At 46.0% G+C, this 22,500-nt stretch overlaps 2 protein-coding genes across 12 annotated transcripts in view; one reads left to right on the top strand and one right to left on the bottom strand.

Annotated features, from left to right (window-relative positions):
* The window catches only part of c7h11orf58 (chromosome 7 C11orf58 homolog), a 5,884-nt gene extending 533 nt beyond the window's left edge, over window positions 1–5,351 (top strand). Inside the window, exons 2-5 of the mRNA XM_035643704.2 lie at window positions 180–263; window positions 366–426; window positions 646–755; window positions 4,711–5,351. Of these exons, the coding sequence (XP_035499597.2) occupies window positions 180–263; window positions 366–426; window positions 646–755; window positions 4,711–4,938 (483 nt within the window). The 3' untranslated portion in view covers window positions 4,939–5,351. The remainder of the gene's footprint in view (window positions 1–179; window positions 264–365; window positions 427–645; window positions 756–4,710) is intronic.
* A 2,025-nt stretch (window positions 5,352–7,376) lies between these two features.
* LOC118315966 (pleckstrin homology domain-containing family A member 7) overlaps window positions 7,377–22,500 on the bottom strand; it is a 119,418-nt gene continuing 104,294 nt past the window's right edge. For 8 of the 11 annotated variants that reach the window (XM_047333035.1, XM_047333038.1, XM_047333039.1 and 5 more), the window contains 16 exons: window positions 21,421–21,474; window positions 19,846–19,911; window positions 18,532–18,612; window positions 17,681–17,830; window positions 17,351–17,452; window positions 17,008–17,152; window positions 16,526–16,656; window positions 16,197–16,412; window positions 16,006–16,102; window positions 14,911–15,002; window positions 14,082–14,348; window positions 10,887–11,060; window positions 10,186–10,319; window positions 9,330–9,463; window positions 9,149–9,196; window positions 7,377–7,928 (listed from right to left, as the gene is read on the bottom strand). In XM_047333035.1, coding sequence (XP_047188991.1) covers window positions 9,171–9,196; window positions 9,330–9,463; window positions 10,186–10,319; window positions 10,887–11,060; window positions 14,082–14,348; window positions 14,911–15,002; window positions 16,006–16,102; window positions 16,197–16,412; window positions 16,526–16,656; window positions 17,008–17,152; window positions 17,351–17,452; window positions 17,681–17,830; window positions 18,532–18,612; window positions 19,846–19,911; window positions 21,421–21,474 — 1,869 coding nt within the window. In that variant the 3' untranslated portion in view covers window positions 7,377–7,928; window positions 9,149–9,170. The remainder of the gene's footprint in view (window positions 7,929–9,148; window positions 9,197–9,329; window positions 9,464–10,185; window positions 10,320–10,886; window positions 11,061–14,081; window positions 14,349–14,910; window positions 15,003–16,005; window positions 16,103–16,196; window positions 16,413–16,525; window positions 16,657–17,007; window positions 17,153–17,350; window positions 17,453–17,680; window positions 17,831–18,531; window positions 18,613–19,845; window positions 19,912–21,420; window positions 21,475–22,500) is intronic. The other 3 variants (XM_047333036.1, XM_047333040.1, XM_047333034.1) reach the window with 3 other exon arrangements.

Raw genomic sequence — 22,500 nt, 5'->3', positions numbered from 1 at the left:
GACTAGTTGGTTGGTTATTTTTGGTGTCATCAAGTTTCAGAGCTTTGTTTCTTCTTGTTTAGTTTGTCTCCGCTTTATGTATATAATATGTCAAATGAGGTAACAGTAGGAATTACATGAGCATGATGTCTTTTGTTGGATTTCTGCTCTCGTTCTTCATGACACGTTTTGCTCGACAGGATGGCTCCACCGCGTGGGAATCGGCGGATCTGGGAAGCAACGAGAGGAAACAGAAGTTCTTGCGGCTGATGGGTGCTGGCAAGGTTTGTTTTGTGTACAGTCGTTCGCCCGGCTCGTCACGTGACTGTAACCTTTGGAGAGTTTGTGACAGATGAAATAAAATGCGTTTCGTCTCTGTTCCGCAGAGAGAACCTACGGGACGCCTTGTTATCGGTGATCACAAGTCAACGTCCCACTTCCGAAGTGGTAAGCTTCACTGTTTAGCTCTTGTAAAAGCCTTTATTTGTAAAAACATGTTCCAACTCAAACTACTGTCCCATGCCACCTACCCCATGCTGCCGCCTCCTCAAACCCATTGCGATTAACCTGGCTCTCCCACTACACGTCCGCCGCACAGATCTATCCGCGCACGGATAGAACTGTGATGGCTGGGTGTGCCTGCTGTGACTGGTGTCTCCTCTGCAGGGCAGGAAGACAAGAGGATGAATGAGCAGCTGGAGAGTCAGTACCACCAGGGCATGGACGGGAAGCTGTCCGGCCGAAACCGGAGACACTGCGGTCTGGGCTTCAGCGAGGTGAGGATTCATCCCTGACCTGGATGATGGGGCATATACAGATACATGTGGTCAACCTGGAGACTACTGAACATTGTTCAAACCAGTAATATTTCCACACATGCCACTGCCTACTCTTTCAGAGACACTGACAGTAGGCAGGGACACTGACACAGTAGGCAGGGACACTGACACAGTAGGCAGGGACACTGACACAGTAGGTAGGGACACTGACACAGTAGGTAGGGACACTGACACTGTAGGAAGGGACACTGACACAGTAGGTAGGGACACTGACACAGTAGGTAGGGACACTGACAGAGAAGGCAGAGACACTGACACAGTAGGTAGGGACACTGACACAGTAGGTAGGGACACTGACACAGTAGGTAGGGACACTGACACTGTAGGAAGGGACACTGACACAGTAGGTAGGGACACTGACACAGTAGGTAGGGACACTGACAGAGAAGGCAGAGACACTGACACAGTAGGTAGGGACACTGACACAGTAGGTAGGGACACTGACACAGTAGGAAGGGACACTGACACAGTAGGCAGGGACACTGACAGAGAAGGCAGGGACACTGACAGAGTAGGCAGGGACACTGACAGAGTAGGCAGGGACACTGACAGAGTAGGCAGGGACACTGACACAGTAGGTAGGGAAACTGACAGAGAAGGCAGGGAAACTGACACAGTAGGCAGGGACACTGAAACAGTAGGCAGGGACACTGACAGAGTAGGCAGGGACACTGACACAGTAGGCAGGGACACTGACAGAGTAGGCAGGGACACTGACACCGTAGGTAGGGACACTGACAGAGAAGGCAGGGACACTGACACAGGAGGCAGGGACACTGACACAGTAGGTAGGGACACTGACACAGGAGGCAGGGACACTGACACAGTAGGTAGGGACACTGACACAGTAGGTAGGGACACTGACAGAGAAGGCAGGGACACTGACAGTAGGCAGGGACACTGACAGAGTAGGCAGGGACACTGACACAGTAGGTAGGGACACTGACAGAGAAGGCAGGGAAACTGACACAGTAGGAAGGGATACTGACAGAGAAGGCAGGGACACAGGGACACTGACACAGTAGGCAGGGACACTGACACAGTAGGTAGGTACACTGACACAGGAGGCAGGGACACTGACACAGTAGGTAGGGACACTGACACAGTAGGTAGGGACACTGACACTGTAGGAAGGGACACTGACAGAGAAGGCAGAGACACTGACACAGTAGGTAGGGACACTGACACAGTAGGTAGGGACACTGAAACAGTAGGCAGGGACACTGACAGAGTAGGCAGGGACACTGACACAGTAGGCAGGGACACTGACAGAGTAGGCAGGGACACTGACACCGTAGGTAGGGACACTGACAGAGAAGGCAGGGACACTGACACAGGAGGCAGGGACACTGACACAGTAGGTAGGGACACTGACACAGGAGGCAGGGACACTGACACAGTAGGTAGGGACACTGACAGAGTAGGCAGGGACACTGACACAGTAGGTAGGGACACTGACAGAGAAGGCAGGGAAACTGACACAGTAGGAAGGGATACTGACAGAGAAGGCAGGGACACAGGGACACTGACACAGTAGGCAGGGACACTGACACAGTAGGTAGGTACACTGACACAGGAGGCAGGGACACTGACACAGTAGGTAGGGACACTGACACAGTAGGTAGGGACACTGACACTGTAGGAAGGGACACTGACAGAGAAGGCAGAGACACTGACACAGTAGGTAGGGACACTGACACAGTAGGTAGGGACACTGACACAGTAGGAAGGGACACTGACACAGTAGGTAGGGACACTGACAGAGAAGGCAGGGACACTGACAGTAGGCAGGGACACTGACAGTAGGCAGGGACACTGACAGAGTAGGCAGGGACACTGACAGAGTAGGCAGGGACACTGACACAGTAGGTAGGGACACTGACAGAGAAGGCAGGGAAACTGACACAGTAGGAAGGGACACTGACACAGTAGGCAGGGACACTGAAACAGTAGGCAGGGACACTGACAGAGTAGGCAGGGACACTGACAGAGTAGGCAGGGACACTGACACCGTAGGTAGGGACACTGACAGAGAAGGCAGGGACACTGACACAGGAGGCAGGGACACTGACACAGTAGGTAGGGACACTGACACAGGAGGCAGGGACACTGATACAGTAGGTAGGGACACTGACACAGTAGGAAGGGACACTGACACAGTAGGTAGGGACACTGACACAGTAGGTAGGGACACTGACAGAGAAGGCAGGGACACTGACAGTAGGCAGGGACACTGACAGAGTAGGCAGGGACACTGACACAGTAGGTAGGGACACTGACAGAGAAGGCAGGGAAACTGACACAGTAGGAAGGGACACTGACAGAGAAGGCAGGGACACAGGGACACTGACACAGTAGGCAGGGACACTGACACAGTAGGCAGGGACACTGACACAGTAGATAGGTACACTGACAGAGAAGGCAGGGACACTGACAGAGAAGGCAGGAGACACAGTAGATAGGTACACTGTGTCAGTGTCCCTACCTACTGTGTCAGAAGGCAGGGACACTGACAGAGTAGGCAGGGACACTGACACCGTAGGTAGGGACACTGACACAGGAGGCAGGGACACTGACACAGTAGGCAGGGACACTGACACAGTAGGCAGGGACACTGACACAGTAGGCAGGGACACTGACACAGTAGGTAGGGACACTGACACAGGAGGCAGGGACACAGTAGGCAGGGACACTGACACAGTAGGTAGGGACACTGACAGAGAAGGCAGGGACACTGACACAGTAGGTAGGTACACTGACACAGTAGGCAGGGACACTGACAACGTAGGTAGGGACACTGAAAGAGAAGGCAGGGACACTGACACAGTAGGTAGGGACACTGACACAAGGGGTAGGGACACTGACACAGTAGGCAGGGACACTGACACAGTAGGTAGGGACACTGACACAAGGGGTAGGGACACTGACAGAGAAGGCAGGGACACTGACACAGTAGGTAGGGACACTGACGCAGTAGGAAGGGACACTGACACAAGGGGTAGGGACACTGACGCAGTAGGTAGGGACACTGACACAAGGGGTAGGGACACTGACACAGTAGGTAGGGACACTGACACAAGGGGTAGGGACACTGACGCAGTAGGTAAGGACACTGACACAAGGGGTAGGGACACTGACACAAGGGGTAGGGACACTGACACAAGGGGTAGGGACACTGACGCAGTAGGTAGGGACACTGACACAAGGGGTAGGGACACTGACGCAGTAGGTAGGGACACTGACAGAGCACCGGTTGGTTAGCTGAACTAAAATTGCCTCAGGACATAACGTTTAAGAGACTGACTTTGCTAATGCTACTGAGTTAGCTAGAAGGTGCATCTGTGTCAGAGGAACTGGTCAGTTCACTGGAAGTGCAAACATCAGCTGCTGACGTTTTGTTGGCACACATGCGTGTCAAGGAGGTTAATGAGACACAATGTGCAGTCAGTATATTTGTTCAGTGAAGTGAAAGTTCATTGTAATGCTACCAAGGTTTTTTCTTTTTCTTCTAACTCACACCCAAGATTTGTCCTAAAATGTCAATCGGCCTCAGGATGACGGGTCCCCTTAAGACCAGTAGATAAAATATTACATCCATCCATCCTTCTGTGAGGCTCTTTAGTTTTCCCCTTGTTTCAGTTTGCACTCATCTTTAGCGTTGTCTTTAATGAGTGTGCAGAATAGGGTGTGAATGCCGAAGAGCACACAAACTGTCTTGTAAGTAATACAGGAAGGCAAATATCTGCCAGCACTCAACAATTTTTTTAAGTATTGTAATTTCATAGTCGCTACTCCATCAGGATCACCACCGAAATGTAACAGCTGTGCCTCGGCCCAGGGGTGAAATATCACTCTCAAAAACGCCTCTTTTTTCACCCCCTCTTATTCGCAGCCTGAGCCGGACCTAGAGTCGCTTCCGGCCCCACCAGTGGACGGTCGGACAGAAGAAAGTGAGCCAGTGTCCAAGTCCGCCAGTGAAAAAGAAGCCACAGACGCCCAGGACGAGGGCTGCGACCCCAGCTCCAAGGAACAGAGCTCAGAGGAGGACGAGCCCAACTCTGACAGCAGTGACGAAGAACGGAAAAACGGCCACAAAATGACCTTTGTGAAGTCGGCGTAGGGCCGATGGGGAGGGGAAGAAAGTGTTTTTGTAATCTCCGATTTGTACATTTTGACATTATTTGTTTAAGTGTCAGTACCCCCCCCCCCCTTTTTTTGTTCTTTTACTATGTAGAAATGAGCTCTCTACCCAAGTACTCACCTCTGGGCGATGTCGTGATGTGCATGTTGTCAAGAAATGAATTATTCAGGCTGAAAAACCAGCTTTTTGCTATTTAGGGTGACAAAGTGTTGAGACGACAAACTGTCCGGGTTTTATTTAGTTTGAACATTTTAACAGTCACTTGTCGTTCGCGCTTGCCACAGATTGTGTTGGATGGAACGGGATCGGCCTGTCATCCAGAACCATCGGTACACGCACGGTGAAGTCATTTCTTTTTGTGAAAACCAATAAAGGGAACGAGTCATTTGTAACGGTTGCTGTTCTTAACGAGAGAAGATGGTTTCTGTGTTAGCTGTTTGTTTAGTTTCTCATGACCAGTGTCCTATAGGAGCGTAAACTTCACAGGAAATCCCTACGAACGAAATGAGGTCAGATTTAAAATGTATTAAAGCCTCATGTGGATATCATCACTTTCATTTCGACAGGCATGTTGGGAATTTTACACGGAAACTTTAGATGTTTGTACACTAATGCAACATTACAATAACTGCCAGTGACGTTTGTCTTAGGGGCTCAAGAAGTCAGAAGATCATTATGGGTTTGATTAAAATTGGAATGCTGAATGGTTTCATATTTCACAACTTTCTGCTAAAAGAATTCACTTTGATCAGTCAGTTCCATAATTATACTTTGTTTTTTATTATTATCACTTTAATGTGGTTACATCTACTAAAAAGCACCTTGAGGACAAACAGGTGATTTTTTCCCCCATATGCATTTAGAGGAGTGTATTGTGAGTAAGTGGGTCATTGTAATAAATGACTATCAGGCACGTTTTCATCACGGCTGCATTTCTATCTGTACTCAACATTTCTGGGAGGTAAACAGGTTATTGTGACCCATCGTATAATAATATGAAAAATGTAAAACCCCCGAGCACGAACCTATGAGAGTAACGTGAGTTTGAGTCGCATCAACCGACACCTCCGCAGGCAATGACGTTCAGCCGCGAGGCGACAAAGCAAAAGAGCAAAATTATTACACTTTAATATCATCTTTAAGCTTAATCGGTTAACTCATTTTAAATATGAAAAATAGTACTTTAATTTAACTGGTTTTAAACTCAGACAATACATTTACATTTCATACAGCGATGTCTGATCATTATAGAGGTTCTCTGTGAAGCATTTCAATTTTGCTACTTAGCCACTCTAACATATTGTGAACAGGATAAAGAGGATGTTTTTTGTGTTTTTTTTAAAATGATAAACCCCATTTGCAGTTTGATTTGGGTTCTCTTTGAATATCCTGCAGAACACCGGTGTGTAACATGCACATGTGCTCATCCTCCAGTTTCCTCCTGTGGGACACTCTTGTACAGCTTTGGTCCAGACCTGATTAAAGCTCAACCAGAGAAATATGATCTAGTGTGTGGAGGTTTTTGTCTTTATTTCTTCATGGTTGTTATGCTTCAAAATCAAACACTGAAGAAATGAATCTAAGATTCACGTTTATTAGTTTCTGAAGGCTTAAAGTAAACTGCCTCGTATGCCTGAAAGAGCTGAGTGACAACCAACTGCTGGACTCCAACACGTCAGACCCAAAAAGTCACAGCTGAAACAAACTGAAACCATGGAAGGTTCCAATGAGGTTTTGTGCGGCATCCTGTATCACACAGTTTTAGTTTTACGCTTCAATTTCTGGTTGACATTCTGAGTTGAATTACAGAGGAAGTGGATCTGGACGACGATCCTCCGAGGGGCCGCTTGGTTCACAAGCTGCCGTCCTCTCTACGGACGGACACTGAACACCTCTGTCAGGCGTAACTTCTGAGTTAAGCATCACAAGTTGCAGTTTGTTCTATGAAACTGATTCAGCCGGCCTTTTACCACGGTCAGTCTGAGACGTGCGAGGCTTTCTCAAAATCTTCTGACTCTGCTGCCTCTCTGGGTTTAGGACTTCCACAAAGTGATGACAGCGGCTCTCCTCCACTGCATATACCTCTGTCAAACCTTGTTTATCATTCGTTAGGAGTGTGTATCCTCGTGTCATAGCAGTTTGAACATCTTCCCCAGGGGGAAATGGAGACTGGCCTTGATCTGTATCTGTACACGACAGGACAGATGATATAGAACAATACACAAAGACAAAACTACATACCAGCTTGGTGCCAAAATGTCTAATATACACCCGCATGCAAATAGGCCTTTGGCAAAAGAATAGCAGTGGATTTACCAGTCTGTTACGTTCTATTAGTTTATTCACCTTATGTGATTAAGCTCAACAGATGCACTGTAGTATATTCTTAACATATCAAGGAAACGGGCAACAAGTAATGAACTTGTAATGTTTCTTGTCATATTTATTTTGTGTAATGACATTCCTTTGTTCTTGTGATAAACTATTATCGATATTAGTTGATTGACAGAACCATGACTGTTGAGTGACAGTGTTGCGTAACCATACAGTAGAAATAAAACAAGTCAAAGATTCCACAAAATAAATAACTCGCGTGTAAAAACGTTACTACGGTTATCTGAGCATGTTGGCGCTGGCGGTTAATTTCACTCTTCTTGTTCACTCATAAAAATACAGACCAAATTGCAACTCTATCAACTGTAGATTAAAAAAAAGAAATTTACTTGTTTATAAATTATTATTAATTGTGCAATGTAAGTGCGGAAGCAGTGAAACTCGATTCTGTTTAGAAAGCTACAAATCAACACTTTTAGAAATGTGTATGTGGCTCTTGTCATATAAAAGGACTTTGTTACAAGTGAAATCAGTTCGTCGGCAACTGCTGAGAAATGCTTGGATCCTTCCCCTTTCCCCCTCGTGTCGCGTGGCGTCGGCCGTTCCTGGCAGTCAGTGCTCCGCGGCGGCTTTGGCTGAGGAGAAGGAAACACAGTGAAGACCTCAGTATTTCCTCATGGGTGCAAACATGTCTGGGGCTAGCGTCACGTGTGCTCATGCAAACGAAACACAAACGTCTTTTTGCATGAGAAGGGCCAGCAGCCTATAAGTACAAACTGCTCCCAGTCTCTAATAACGTTTCGAGGTATATGGGTCACTTATTATTTGCAATTATGTTTGATTTAAATGTAGAGTGAAACAAAGAGAAGAATCCATTATCCACAAGTGTTTGACCTGTTTGATCTAGACTGCTTTATACCAGTAAAATGATATATATATGTGAATAGTATTAGTCCTGCAAGAGGTTCAATATGTTTTTTTTATTCACATAGAAAACACAATTTGCACACAGAAGGTCACCACGTTTCACCGAAGCAGCCCTTTGTGACACCAGAGCCACGCTGACCAGAACAACAGCTGGACCCACGACTGCACACAGATTTTTCTTTTTCTTTTTTTGCAGTGGCATGATATGAACAAGGAAGAAATTCCCAACACCAATCAAATTTTCAATTTCCCATATGCACATTATGTACATTCGGCCAAAGTTACATATCAACGGCAGCGCATTGCATTCACTGAATAAAAAAAAAATCTCATAATTCTGTGAAAAGATCTAATAATTATGAGAAAAGATCTCGTAATTGTTACTAAAAACAAGACAGTGAGCAATCATTGCACTATCGCAATTGATCTGCTTTGACTTCCTTCTCCGTTTGAGACACTAGGAAATATCGATGTCTCTTAAAAATGAGGATGGCATAAATATTAGCATGTCAACACTGCGCAGGTGTCTCATGACGTTGGGGTTATTCATGCGGAAACCCAGTCTGACGTGCTGGAGGTCGCTCTCTTCCTGCAGCAGCAGTCAGACCAACACGGGATGCTTTATGGATATGAATTTATGCATTTTCAAATGCATCCAAACAAGGCTTGGAGGTGACCCAAAGAACTCTCCGGCACCTGCTCAAAATCCTAGATCGATTAGATGTAAATTATTTCTTTTTTTAATCATATATATCTGATTGACATGGAACAGAATATTTTCATAGGTTTGACATAGGACACCAAAAAAGTCGAAATGTCATATGTACATCACTGGCAGATTTAAAAAAATGTGTAAGCTGTGCACATTTCTGATCAAAGAGCAACAAAATTCATCCACGGCACCAGAGAGGGTAAACGGCAGGTATACCTGACACCTGGACCAGACAAGCTCACCGACTCTGCTGCCACTCAGCCCCTGCACACCGGGGGACAACGACACATCACATGTCGTGGGACTGACTTGGTTCTGGGCTCAAGGCTACGATTGTCTGAACTGTGGTGTGAGGGAATGCCCGCTGACGCGTGCACGGGGGGGTGAGAACACTAACCTGCCACCACTTTGCTCTTGCGCGACGCCTCCGCAGCCAGAGTCTGGGACACGTTCATGATCCTCTCCTGCTGCTTGAGAGCCGAGTCCAGCTCACTGAAGTCCAACGGCCCCGCTGGCTGCATGTTATGAAGACTGTCGAAAGGACACCCACACACACACACACACACACACACACACACACACACACACACACACACACACACACACACACACACACACACACACACACACACACACACACACACACAGACACACACACACACACACACAGACACACACACACACACAGTCACACACACACACACACACACAGACACAGACACAGACACACAGACACACACAGACACACACAGACACACACAGACACACACACAGACACACACACACAGACACACACACACACACACACACACACACACAGACACACACACACACACACACACAGACACACACACACACACACACACACACACACACACACACACACACACACACACACACACAGACACACACAGACACACACACACACACACACACACACACACACACACACACACACACACAGTGTCAACCAGTGAGTTTTTAAATGGCACACTGACGACTCAAACTACCGACTGATCCCTTCTGGTCGGCCCAACCTGGCAAAGGTCTATAAGAGACAACCACGCTGGAGGGAACTGGTACATGTGCTTCATATTAATTAAAAATCCATACAGAGACGGCAATAATTGTACACTTTGTGTTATTTACTGTTTACTATTTAGGCCTCCAAAACAAATGTGACCCCCCCCAGTGGCAAAACATAACTGACCTAACTCAACCGACCTCCAGTGAGTGTATTCGGCGTCACGTACCTGGACTTGGCCAGCAGGTTCTTGATGCGCTCGGCCCGGCGGGAGCGCTCCTCCAGCTCCTCGGGACTTGCGGGCTCGTCGGGGTCCGACTCTACATAGCGCTCCGGGATGGGAACCTTTCGCGGTTTGGACAGCTGCATATTGGATAGACAAGTCTCATGCTGCGGTCTCGTGGTTTCAAAGCCAGCCGTGGTGCAATCGGACGCCACGTCGAAAACTAGTGGTTTTCTTATTTTCCATTTCAGTGGAGAGAAACAACTTGTCAAGTCACTTGCCTGTTAATGTGCTGTACCATTTTTATGATGTTAGTAAAGTAAAAAATATGTATATAAAAATAATTACGTTAGTGCATAGCTTAGCCTGTGAATCCTAAGTTAAAAACCACTGGGAAAAAAACTAACACGAAATCAAAATCAAATCGAGAAATTAGCTTTTGTCAAAATGGAATAAATTATGAAATGCTGTGGATATCATAAGTAAACCAAGTAAGAAACCATAACTTTTAACCTAAGTTAATTTGGTCAGCCAATATAAAATATGACAGTGGCCTAATATTCTACACACCCCTTGTGTAACAAGATGAAAATAACACACACACCTTCGCCCGTCCATGTGATGCTAGATCATGGAGGGTGTGAAAGAGTGAGTGAGGCAAGGACTTGACGGTTAAACCAGTGGAGGTGTTCGAGGAGTACCATCACCTCTAGGCTGATGTCCAGGTCGTAGTCGAGAGGCTCGACGTCCACCTCTCGCACGAGCGACGGCGTCAGCGTCACCCACTCGTCGGACTGAATCCTGCCTCGCTCTTTCCCTCGGCTGGGCCCCTCGTCGCTCTGCCCCTCTGCCCCCAGTCGCTCCTCCCGCCAATCGAACACCTGTCGGGGGGGCAGGAGTCAAGGTTACACGGGTCACGTTGAATATTCGTGCCGACGTCATATTTCTCACGAGTTTCATTTAAGAGTGAGTATTATTGATCTGACAGACTGACATCTTCAAAATCTTCACTCTCTGGGGGGAAATAATCACTAGTTATTATGTGTAAAGATCAGTAAGGGTTGATTCAAAAATTACTTACAACATGTTTGCTCTTCAATCAAGTGAAAGAAAGGGGAAAAAAGAGTGGGGTCAGGCAGGGCAAGGGAGAGAAGTCGTACTTTTTTTTTATGCCCGAAAGCAGCATAGATTAATTGCATTGACAATAGCACTGTTGTGGTGTTTGTAAAAAATGTCTACAATTTGTATTTGTCTATAAAAATGCCACAAATTGAAATGTCCTCAAGGCTCTCTAGGGTGAATGTGTATGGTCGCTGCAGTGAGCTGTGCCTCAGGTAGAGTGACACAAATGTGAATGGAATACGTCTGAGCGAACGGGGACAATTAGAGCAAAAGGTTTATTCAGGCATTAGAAACCATGTTTTAGTGTCATTACCACAGAACAGACCCAGGCAGACGATTAGTTTGTGTTTCAGGAAGCTGTAATTATACACATACCACATCCATTACATTTGCATCTATAAAATAACTCGTTTTGTATACGTGTGTGTGTGTGTGTGTGTGGTGAGGGGTACTTGTGAGTATCCATCCAAGGGGCATCAAAGCCATGCATGCATCCTTCCCACTCCAGTAGCCCGCAGCAGGGTCTGATCGGTTGGCGTTCACATGCTTTGAGACCCTGGCATCCCATGCCTGGTTGTGCTCAGGAGAATCAATTTCCCACGAAAAAATTAAAAAATAAGGACAGAGAGAGAGAGAGGGAAGGAAACCATGCACACACAGAGAAATTCACCGAACCCCCCCCCCCCCAGATTAGGAAGAACGCAGCCAAGAGGACGTTCAGAAGCAAGAAACTCTTTATTGTCAAGTGCAAATCTCTACACAAAAGAAAGGGGGGAAAGAGTTGTGCGTTGCTTCGTGGTTACACAGAATTAGGTGGTGAAAAGCTGTTCACGTCACTTAAGTTTCTATGCTATAGTTCTTCTCTTCAGCTGAGTAACCCCCCTGTAGCTATTTGTTCTCTTTGATATTCTGTATATGTAGCTGTGGAAGGATAAAAGCAATACGGCAGAAAAGATAAATACTTGTCACTTTTATCATTTATTAAGCAAAAAAACTAATTTTGCTGCTTTTCTGCATTTTAAATATTTGAATGTCTCAGTTTTGTACAGTTGGTCTGATAAAATTACCAATTTGTCCTCAAATTTCGCTAAAATTACTTTTCATTGATTTCAGCAATTTCACCGACAAAATGGGCGATACAGAAATGACACATTAATGATGATTCTTTTTGTAAGTTCAATAATTATTGCAGCATTACATTTGTTTTAATGCAAAGCAGTCAAACCTTGCCACTGTACGTGGCCTAGTGTCCATTTCTGGCTTTCCATACACATTTCCCATGACAAAGTTGTCTGATCCCTGTTCATACTCATTATTGCATTTCAGCCCAGTTGCTTTGAGCCCGTCCTATATATTTTTTATGATGCATAAAACAGCACAGCATAGGCCACTTAAAAAGTACTCCGATGAGAGTACAGCGTCTCTTCCCAACTCGTATCAATTTCCTTCTCAACCACTTAAAATGACAAAAAAACAACAACCTTGTTAGATAAGGCGGTGTTAATGAAGATGTTAATTGGAATATAAAGCGGTGTAAACGTGTTTAGTGCTGGTGGAGTTGATAAAATAATGGTCTTATGCACTAAAAAGAGGTGATAAAATAGCAGCAGAAGTTTACAGACTAGGTATTGCTCACTATTATGGGGGAACTCGAAATCAAGGACTCGTGGGAAATGTAGTTTGATTGCAGGCCGATCTCACAGCGGTCTGGTTATGAGTATGTAACCTGTGATTATAATGCCAATCTATGTAGATGTTATATGTCACATTGCCTTAGCAGAAGACTTTGACATTTTGAACGTTACTCGATTACTTTTTTCCATCAGCCATTTTAGCATTGCTCACTGAAACCAAGGGGCTGATGTACAGTAGCTGGTAAGCTTTAGTTTAAATGTCAAATATTAAAATTGTCGTTTAAAACCAGTCGTGTCCCCCACATCTTCCTGACCTCATTCTGCTGTCACTGTTCTGCTCTCGCATCGTTCCGATGATTCTGTAGTGAGGTCACTGTGCTTTACCATGACAGATTGACATGGGGATTATGGAGGTAAATTTGGGACAAAGGCAAAAGGAACATTGGCAAAACAAGGCACTTGGATTTCCTCTGAAGAAAAGAAAGAAGGGAGGTGTGATCATGATTTGTGCCACTAGCATTTGCCTCTTTCTTCATTTCTTCAACCTGAAAACCATTTTTCCCCACTATTTCCCCCCGCGCCTCTATATGCTCTATATAACAAATCTCTACAAAATATAACTGTACAACTGTATACTGAAAATATCCCTCAGTAAATAAATAAAAGTGTACAAGTACACGCATGTAGATGTACATAAATGGGCTCTCCTCTACTTTTGTGGTGATAGAAACAGAGAAAGTCGGGCAGAGTGACGCCTCCCTTTCCCCTCCTTCGCTCAATGGATTTACATTCAGAGTTGTGTCAGTGAGATCCCACCAGGGGGCGGTGGTGACAAGGTTCACTTTAACCCCTGCACCTTTAAAAACATAAACAGGGAGCTAGAACCAGCCAATCGTCGCGACTCAGTCCCCTAGTTTTGTCTCCCATTGTTCTTAAAGCGTTAACCAAGCTATGTAGCCACGTCCCGCCACGTCAACTTGTTAGTGCTATTGGCAACGACCACTTGTTACACAGAAGAGAGTGTGTTAGCGTTCCTGCAAGGTTAATCGTGTGGCTACGGGGCTTGTGGGCGGCTCAGCAGCAGGGGGGGTGAAGATGGGGCTCCCTGTGTCTGCTGCCGCCGCGCGGGGGCGGGGGATAACGTACGGAGGCCGGAGGGTCGGAGGCGCCGGAGGTCACCCTGGAGTAGGAGTAGGAGCGATGGGAGGCGGCGGTGGCGGCGGCCGACAAGCCCGCGCACGAGCGCTCGCCCTGGCTGAGGTTCCTCTTGCGCTCGCGGACCAGCGCCTTCTGGTGGCGCTTCATCCGCTCCAGCTGCTCCTCGGCGGTCATCCGGCCTCGAGGCTGGCCGCCCGGCAGCTGCAGGGCCTCTGTGGGTGAGGACAGGCGCTCCAAGGCACTCTTAGGTCTCTCCTGAAAGAGCAGGGGGGGAAGGAGGAAGACACAATGCCAGGGTGGAAATGAGGGAGGGGATGGATGGTTAGTGGAACAGATGAAGGCAGGCAAAGAGTGAGAAAGGAAAATGAAAGAATATGGACAGTGTAGTGGAAGTGCAAGAAAATGTTGAGAGAAAAAGGGAAACAGCAATAAACAAAGTGAAACATTTAAAGAACTAAAACTTTCCTGGATAGAATTACAAAGAATCTGTTGCCATCACTCAGAGAAAGTCAACAACATATATATATATATCATTTTATATGTATACGTAATATTTGTATTACATATACAGTGTCACAAATATGATCCCTTTATTGTCTATCAATTCAATGGTTCGGACATTTAATAATGACAATGCTATGCAGCAGAACCTAATCATATAGTTAAGGGTCATATTGTCAATAACACTTGAGGATGTTGCCCTTGGGGCTGTATGTTGTTTAGAATAACGCCTCACATCCGAAACCTTAAGCTTGCCATTAAAAGTGACTTTGTCCCAAAACCAGGCGTCTCCAGCGGATCACCAGGTCTGACTCACCCTGGCTACGGAGCTCCCAGGACCTCGCCTTAGTGTGACGTAGGACGAGATGGAGCTGGACTGGTTCATTTGAGTTGAGGAGCCCGACAGACCTTGTGGATAACAACGTAAAAAAAATTACCAGCACAGTTTGGTTTAGTTTGGGACTGTGATAAGAATCTCAAAAGGTAAAAAAAAATATGGAATAAAAATAAAACACAATGGTTAGTAAAGCTGCTCCGAAAGTGTATCAACACTGGAAATTGATCAAATTGAAACATTATCATCTTTACAAAATTAGATTCTTTGTTTGAGTAAAAGAATGTGAATTTAGAGAAAAAATAACTCCCCCTTCTCTTGTGAGCAAATTCATTTACTGTTGGAGAATATATTACCATTCTCCACATATTAAGTGGCAGATAGGAGGAGATCGGATTTCTAATGAAAATATGTCTCCCTTTCTGAATAAAAATGAACTAATTTATTTAGAGCCTGTTGAAAGCTACTTTCCTCAATCTTCCCGTCCTTCATAAAAACATCCCAATACACTTCTTACATGACAGGATGCTGCTCAGCAGGTTTCATTCATTCATTCATTCATCGTCTACCGCTTTATCCATTTAAGGGTTGCGGGGGGTCGCTGGAGCCAATCCCAGCTAACATTGGGCGAGAGGCGGGGTTCACCCTGGACAGGTCGCCAGCCTATCGCAGGGCCACATACAGATACGGACAATCATTCACTCTCACATTCACACCTACGGTCAATTTAGAGTCTCCAATGAACCTAACCCCATTCTGCATGTCTTTGGAGTGTGGGAGGAAGCCGGAGAACCCGGAGAGAACCCACGCATACACGGGGAGAACATGCAAACTCCACACAGAAAGGCCCTGGTTGAACCGGGATTCGAACCCAGAACCTTCTTGCTGTGAGGCGAAGGTACTAACCACTACACCACCGTGCAGCCCCCCTCAGCAGGTTTGCATTTGGATTTTAAAATGAGCCGTGTTTTGGGTTTGGGTCAACGACGGGGGAATCGCTGGACTTTCTAAAAAGGTTTGGTCAAGGAAATGTGGAAATGTGAAGTCAACTTGTTTCATGTGTCACTGTTCAGATACCTCTGCCTGGGAAATACTGGTAGTCAAGGTCAGACCCAGTGTCGTGGTGACCCATTCCGGGCAGCTCCGGTTCACTCAGGTAGGATCGCAGGTCAGCCTGAAACCGGAAAAAGGTTAGACGGGGGGAAAAACGAATCAACGTCACAGGGAAAATAAAGTCTTTTAATTTAAAGATCAAAACATAAGCGTACCTTACAGTCTCCGTTGACAACATACTGCCCACTCTCCCGGTCCCTCTTCCTCTCGTCTGATTGGCGCTTTAGTCCACGCACTGACGTATGACGGATGACTGAGGCCTCCCTGGGGAGAGGAGGCACCACGGGGGGCGTCTCATCGTAGTCGTAGAGGCGGGGCAGCGGTGGCCGGGGTGGGGCGCTGTCCTCTGCCTGGGACAGCAGTGAGTCGTGCTGGTGAGGCATTCTGATGCTCAACTCTTAAGCACTTTTAAACACAACCCAGCAGTAATTCCTGATATTTAGTCTGCTGTTTTTATGAGCAGAGGGGGGGACGGGACACTCACCCACTTTGGCACGGTGCTGTGAGGCAAAGTATGGGAGAGGATTCTGGGGATGGAGCTGCGAGGAGGAGGCTGGACCTCTGTGCTATGAGAAGGCACTGCTGGGTCCGACACCGAAGGCACTAGTTTCCTCTCTGGTGTGGCGTGTGAACATAAAAGAGAGAAATCGGGTGTTTCGCTTTAAAATGTGAGTAGCGCTTTTTAATGTGGATTTACAGTCAGGAATGGGAGGAAATGTCTGGACACGTTTACATTTCTGAGAAGAGAAGAAAAGAGTCGAAAGTGGCCGCGCGAAAGCTGAGTGCGACTGTAGAGCACTCTTAAAATCAGATTTCCAGAGGAAGATTTTTCTAAACTAAGATACAAAATGATGTAGCCACAGACAATACAAAGTTGTGTTGTTACTCTTTTCTTCTTTTTCTATTTGTCCTCAACTGTAAATCCATTGTGTTATTTTCTAATAAAAATAATAATAGAAAATAAACCTAAGGAGGTTTTTGCTGCGCTGATCTTCCCACCTGGGTTCTGGACAGAGTCAATGGTGATCTTGTAGTTGGCTTTGCTGGCGCTCAGTCCGGCCATCACATCTTCGATCCTCCACAGCTCGCGCTTCATCTCAGCCTTCTCCTGCTGCAGTTCCGACACATGGCCACAAACATTCGCCTGTTAATTGCGGCTTTCACTTCTGGCTTGGGAACAACTTGGTTTTCTATGTCACATGTCACGAATACAGTAAAGAGAACCCGGCCTATGAGAAAAGCCAGATGCTGCATGAGCTAGTAGCTCGGAGGTGAACCCGCTCGGAGCTGCAGAAGCTGCAGGCCTCACCTGAGGGGTGGCGCTGTGGGTCATGTGTGTATGCAGCGCTGATCTCAACTGCTCTACCGATGTCTCCTGCCTGTTGTACTCCTCCCAGGCATATGCCATCTCCTGCATCGCACGCACGCACGCACACGCACACACACACACACACACACACAGTCTTAGGTTACATATATACTATCATATGTTCACACAGACCCACAAACAGGCCCCGCAATTTGTTCATGTCCCGTTCATATACATGGGACAGCGTACATGTTAACACTTGAAAAGTATCATTATAAACATTGTGATATATTTCGCCTATTTTATGTATGCACACAAAGGCGTACATACCGTGGAGAGGCGAGATATTTGGGCCCTGATGGTGACCAGGTCCTCCTGCAGGAGCCTCTGCTGATAGGCGATCTTATGGGCGTGGGCCGGCTGCTCCTGAAACTGCTCCATCTGCTGGTGGGACACATCCAGCACGCTCTCCAGCTTGTCCTGGAGGAGTGAGTGAGGGGGTTGAACAACACAAGGTCAACCAGAGCAAACATGAACCGCTTCACTCACAGAAGCAACGGTGCTCTGGGAAATGACCGCGACATTGTAGCAGGTACCTGGAAATGCCTCCAGAGGGCAGCATGTTTCTTTGGCATTCTCTTACTTACCTGCAGGGGTACGTATGATTGTTCTCTCAATTCCAGGACTTCTAGTATTAAATACTTTATTCACTTTGGTGTGTTCAACATTCCAGGCATATACACGGTGCCCTCAGTTGGTGTTCTTATTCCGGTCATGTGTTTCTGGTCAGAGCTCTGCTAATGGTGACAGAGTCTGAGAAATCCGTTTATACATGCGTCTCCTTCAACAGAATTCCCTCTGCATGACTGTGAATGTTAAAATCTAGACAGAGATCCAACCCACTTTGATTCTGAAAGACTGAAGATGAAATCAACTTTTTGATAAGTGAATCACCTTCTATTATTATTAGACGCCACTGTCGCTCAATTGAGAACGGGACAGTAGACTTTGTCCTTCAATGTGGCACCTTTGTGTGAAGTTTCTTCTTTTCTCCTCCTAACAATTTTGCCCGCTGACTCATCAGAGTGGCTGCAATAGGCTCGTAAAACAAGATGGTTGGATTGACTCACAGTGTGTACACAGTAACTAGCAGAGTGTGTGTAGAGTGTATGTGTGTGTACCTTGTCGTCCTTCAGGGAGCTGATTCCCGCCTCCAGATCCCTCAGGATCTTGTCCTGCTCACATAACCGACTCAACGTCACCTGCAGGGGGAGACACAGAGTTGAGTGGGTGGGGAAAAAAGGAAAAGACCCGTACACTCTCTCAGATAAAACGCTTATCGAGAGCTCAACAAAGTGTGCCTATGTGCGAATATGACCTCTGATGTTGAAGTGGCCCATTTACCCTAATTACAACTTCCCCTCATCTCCACAGCTGTAGATTAATCTGTGTGTGCGTACCTGGGGTGTACGACGTACGAGCATGTACAGCGTGAGCACAGGTGTTTATGTTAATGTTTATATCTCCATTTCGTGTGTGTGTGTGTGTGTGTGTGCAGGCTCGCAGATGTGTAAAACTAAATATTCATAATGTCTAACCTTGGACTCGTACGGGTGTAATTATTGTGAGCGAGCCCATTAGACAAAGTGGGTGCGACCCACCTGACACTTTTAATTACCGTGTCAGGGAAGCTCTGAGCCTTGTTAATTAATCCCAGATTAAACTCAGCAAACTTCCAAGGCAAAGGTTGGACCGCAATCCTCCCGCTGTAAAAACAACACGGCGCTCGTGCAATAAGGTTGTGACTGAACAGTTTGATGTGAACAAAGTGCTTCTCCACACAAATCTTTACTCTTTATACTAGTTTTTTACACTCCATCAAATGAATTATTAATCCTGTTGTTATCTCCACGGCAGTGTTGTTCGAATCAAATCAAATATTCATTGCAGACAACGCACTCATAAATTCTTTAAGATGTGTGTGGAGCTTATAGTGAGGAAAACCTTCATAAGAGAAAACAAGACAGGGGAATTGTTTGGTTTATAAAACTGAAAGAGTTGTGGCATTTACCTACGAACAGCTAGGAGTAAAAGCTTACCGCATCCCACACTTCAACCACAAGATCTGTGATTTGTCAAATTCTTAATTACCCTCACTTTGTCCCTGACTGAGCTCCCCGGAACAAACTAGAGTTTTGTGTTCACAGGCTGAGCAATCCAATGATATTTTAATGGTGGAAAAAACAAAATGAAACCTACATGTACATATTCACGTGTATTTGGCCAGTTTCATTCAAATAAGTGCAGTATAAATGATGAAAATAACTAATAACAAAAGCAAAAAATGTCCACCCTCTTTATGTTAACACAATCTAAACATTTTAACATGTTGTTTAAGACAAACAGACCAACTGAACCATAAATTAGAACCTGCTTGACAGTGTCTCAAGCATGGAGCTGGATTGTTGTGAATGGGTTTCAAAGCCTGTACTCACATCCACGTCACTTTCTGCAACCTTGACAGGTTTCCCTGACACCTTCAGCATCTGACTTCCAGCGACCTGGGGATCGGGAAAAAAAATAAAAGCATTCACATGCGTTAGTTATATAGTAAGACAAAGTGTCTGACTCCACGGTACATTGGCGCTGGAGTAAAAGGGGAATACAGACCACAGAGACCAGCTACAAACTATCACTGAGGCTGAGACAGACTCTTAAGTGACAAGTTCTCTTGGCCTCGTGCACATGACAACATGAGTGAGATTTTGGCACACAGAAAATCAGCCCTTGCCATGAAGAACAACGATGACTATGGACGTTTTGAAGCCCTGCACAAAACCACTTATCCATAAAGCGTCTACACACAATGTCCCCTCCATTCAGAAAGGTTGCAGTATTTTTTTTTCTGAATGGGAAAATTCACTAGTTAGCCACAACACTGAAACCAGCAGCTGCAACGTTAAGGAATCGGTATCTGGTTTTGATGATGTGGCTGATTGGTGTTTTTATTTTTAGCAACACACAATGGACTGCATGAGTTCAGGTGCTCACTTTTGCTGGGTTTACTAACAGGGTTCTACAATGCACCAATGTCCCCCTGAAACACTCAAACATTAAAATTCCACAATGAGACGATCAACAATTTCCACTGACAACAGCTCTTCCTCTTGCACATCAATAGTTTAGGAGTATGTGTGCTCCTTTTTGGGGGCAAAAAGTAAAAAAGTAAAAACGTAACACAGTAGAGCCCCGTGTTATTGTTAGGGAGGTCCAGTGTTTCAGAGACGATGGTAGAAGCAGCTGGCTTTTCAACCACCGGGCCACAGCCACAACACATGCACTGCCGAGCCATCCCATGCCAACATCGCCACATAGAGGGGGGGGGGGGTCGAAGGTCACGTGGAGATAAGATCTTTGATGCTAAGCCATGAATGTGGTGCCGTAAGCAATGGGATGGTTTTTCCAGATCACAGACTCTCTACACGTGAGCAGACACACACACACACACATACAGACTACACACGTGCATCCATATTCTGAACACTGGAGACACATGCACATACGACAATACACTCTTTTGCAGTACATATTCTGCATAGACATAGACACACACACACATAGACACACGCACACATAGACACACACACACACACACACACACACACACACACATAGAGCTTACGGTCATTAGAGGCCTGAGTGGCCCAGCAGTGCAGTGCAGTAGTAAACTGTGAACTGCGAGGATCAGGGGCTCTAGAGCTCTGATCTGGGAGTTAAAAAAAAAGAAAGACAAAGAGCCGCGGTCACAAAACGCCGGCTGGTTTTGAGAGATGCTTTTTAAAACAATTTAAGTGTCGGAAGATCGCCGCAAGAACTTTTTGAGAGATTTTGTCCCGCACGCGCCTGAACATCTCCATTAGCTGCGACACACTAATGCCCTGGGTCAACGGTTCAACATGGGCCCATGGGGATAACAAACGATTGTCAGTAAGAAACGCTGTGAGTTAGTTTGATCTGGAGACCTTTCAATTCAGAAAAAGACAACAGAAGTGAAATACTCCGTATCTCACCTTCAGGTCCAGATACTCCAAGTCCTTCTTCAGCTGCATGTAGGTGTCATCCACCTAGGAGGGGAGAGACATGTGAGTGTCGATTTCTGATTTGTCCGGACAGGACAGGAATGAAATAATTCACTATCCTCTGAATCCGCAGACGCTTCACTGACATCTATCTAGACGATCTTCAAACATCCGCATATCGAGTATGACACACTGCTGATTGGTGCCTTTGCTGACATGCATCACAACACTCACAGATACAGTAAAAGGACAACACAGGCATTTATCTTATTATCAGAGATGCTCAGGTGCTACTACTGCAACAGGCAGGAGACAGACACAAACCAGATTTGTTAGAAGCAGCAGATTGTGAAACTTCACAGCTCACATCACTCCAAAACAAACCAAAAAGAAGTCAGAAAATGAATGGCTGAAAATTAGAGATTTACAGCTCAGAGGATCAAAAGTGACCATCACATCCGCAGTCAGCCAAGTTAGCCCAAGCGTGGGATGGCTTTGTGGATGTTGAAAGGTTAGCAGCGCAACATGCTATGGACAGTATCACTAGAAGCGCAATATGTGGAGACCGACGAGCCAAAGACAGCACATGGAAAAGAGGCGGATGGTTCTATGACGGCGCCAGTGCTCACAGACGAACCATGCCCCGACGTCACACGACTGAAGCACAGGAGCTTTCGGTCAGAGGTTGCCACTAATATACTGTGACCGGGCGTTGATGCAGCTGCTGTTATAACTTTAATGTTTCGGTTGGTTTGGATTTATCCCGCGGTAGGTTATATATTATACATTTAGACGTAAATAGTTTACAGTTACATGATTAACAGGGACTTCCAGGTCTGGCCTCGGAGCAAGTCCGGATGTGGACGGGGGAGGTGTTTATGCATGTGAAACTTTTGTTCCATAAGTCTGCTTAATGGGAACAATAAAGATAATTTGTATATGATTATAGCATCTTTATGAGGACTCTGTAAGAAAAATGATTCCATCACAATGAACACTGGTCCAGATCCATGTGTGATGGGGAGATGGGGGGCGTCAGTTAGAATGTTTTTAACTCTAGAGAATGACACG

This window comes from Scophthalmus maximus, chromosome 7, assembly GCF_022379125.1.
Source record: "Scophthalmus maximus strain ysfricsl-2021 chromosome 7, ASM2237912v1, whole genome shotgun sequence".
Lineage (NCBI taxonomy): Eukaryota > Metazoa > Chordata > Actinopteri > Pleuronectiformes > Scophthalmidae > Scophthalmus > Scophthalmus maximus.
This window is presented reverse-complemented; position numbering and strand designations above follow the sequence as displayed.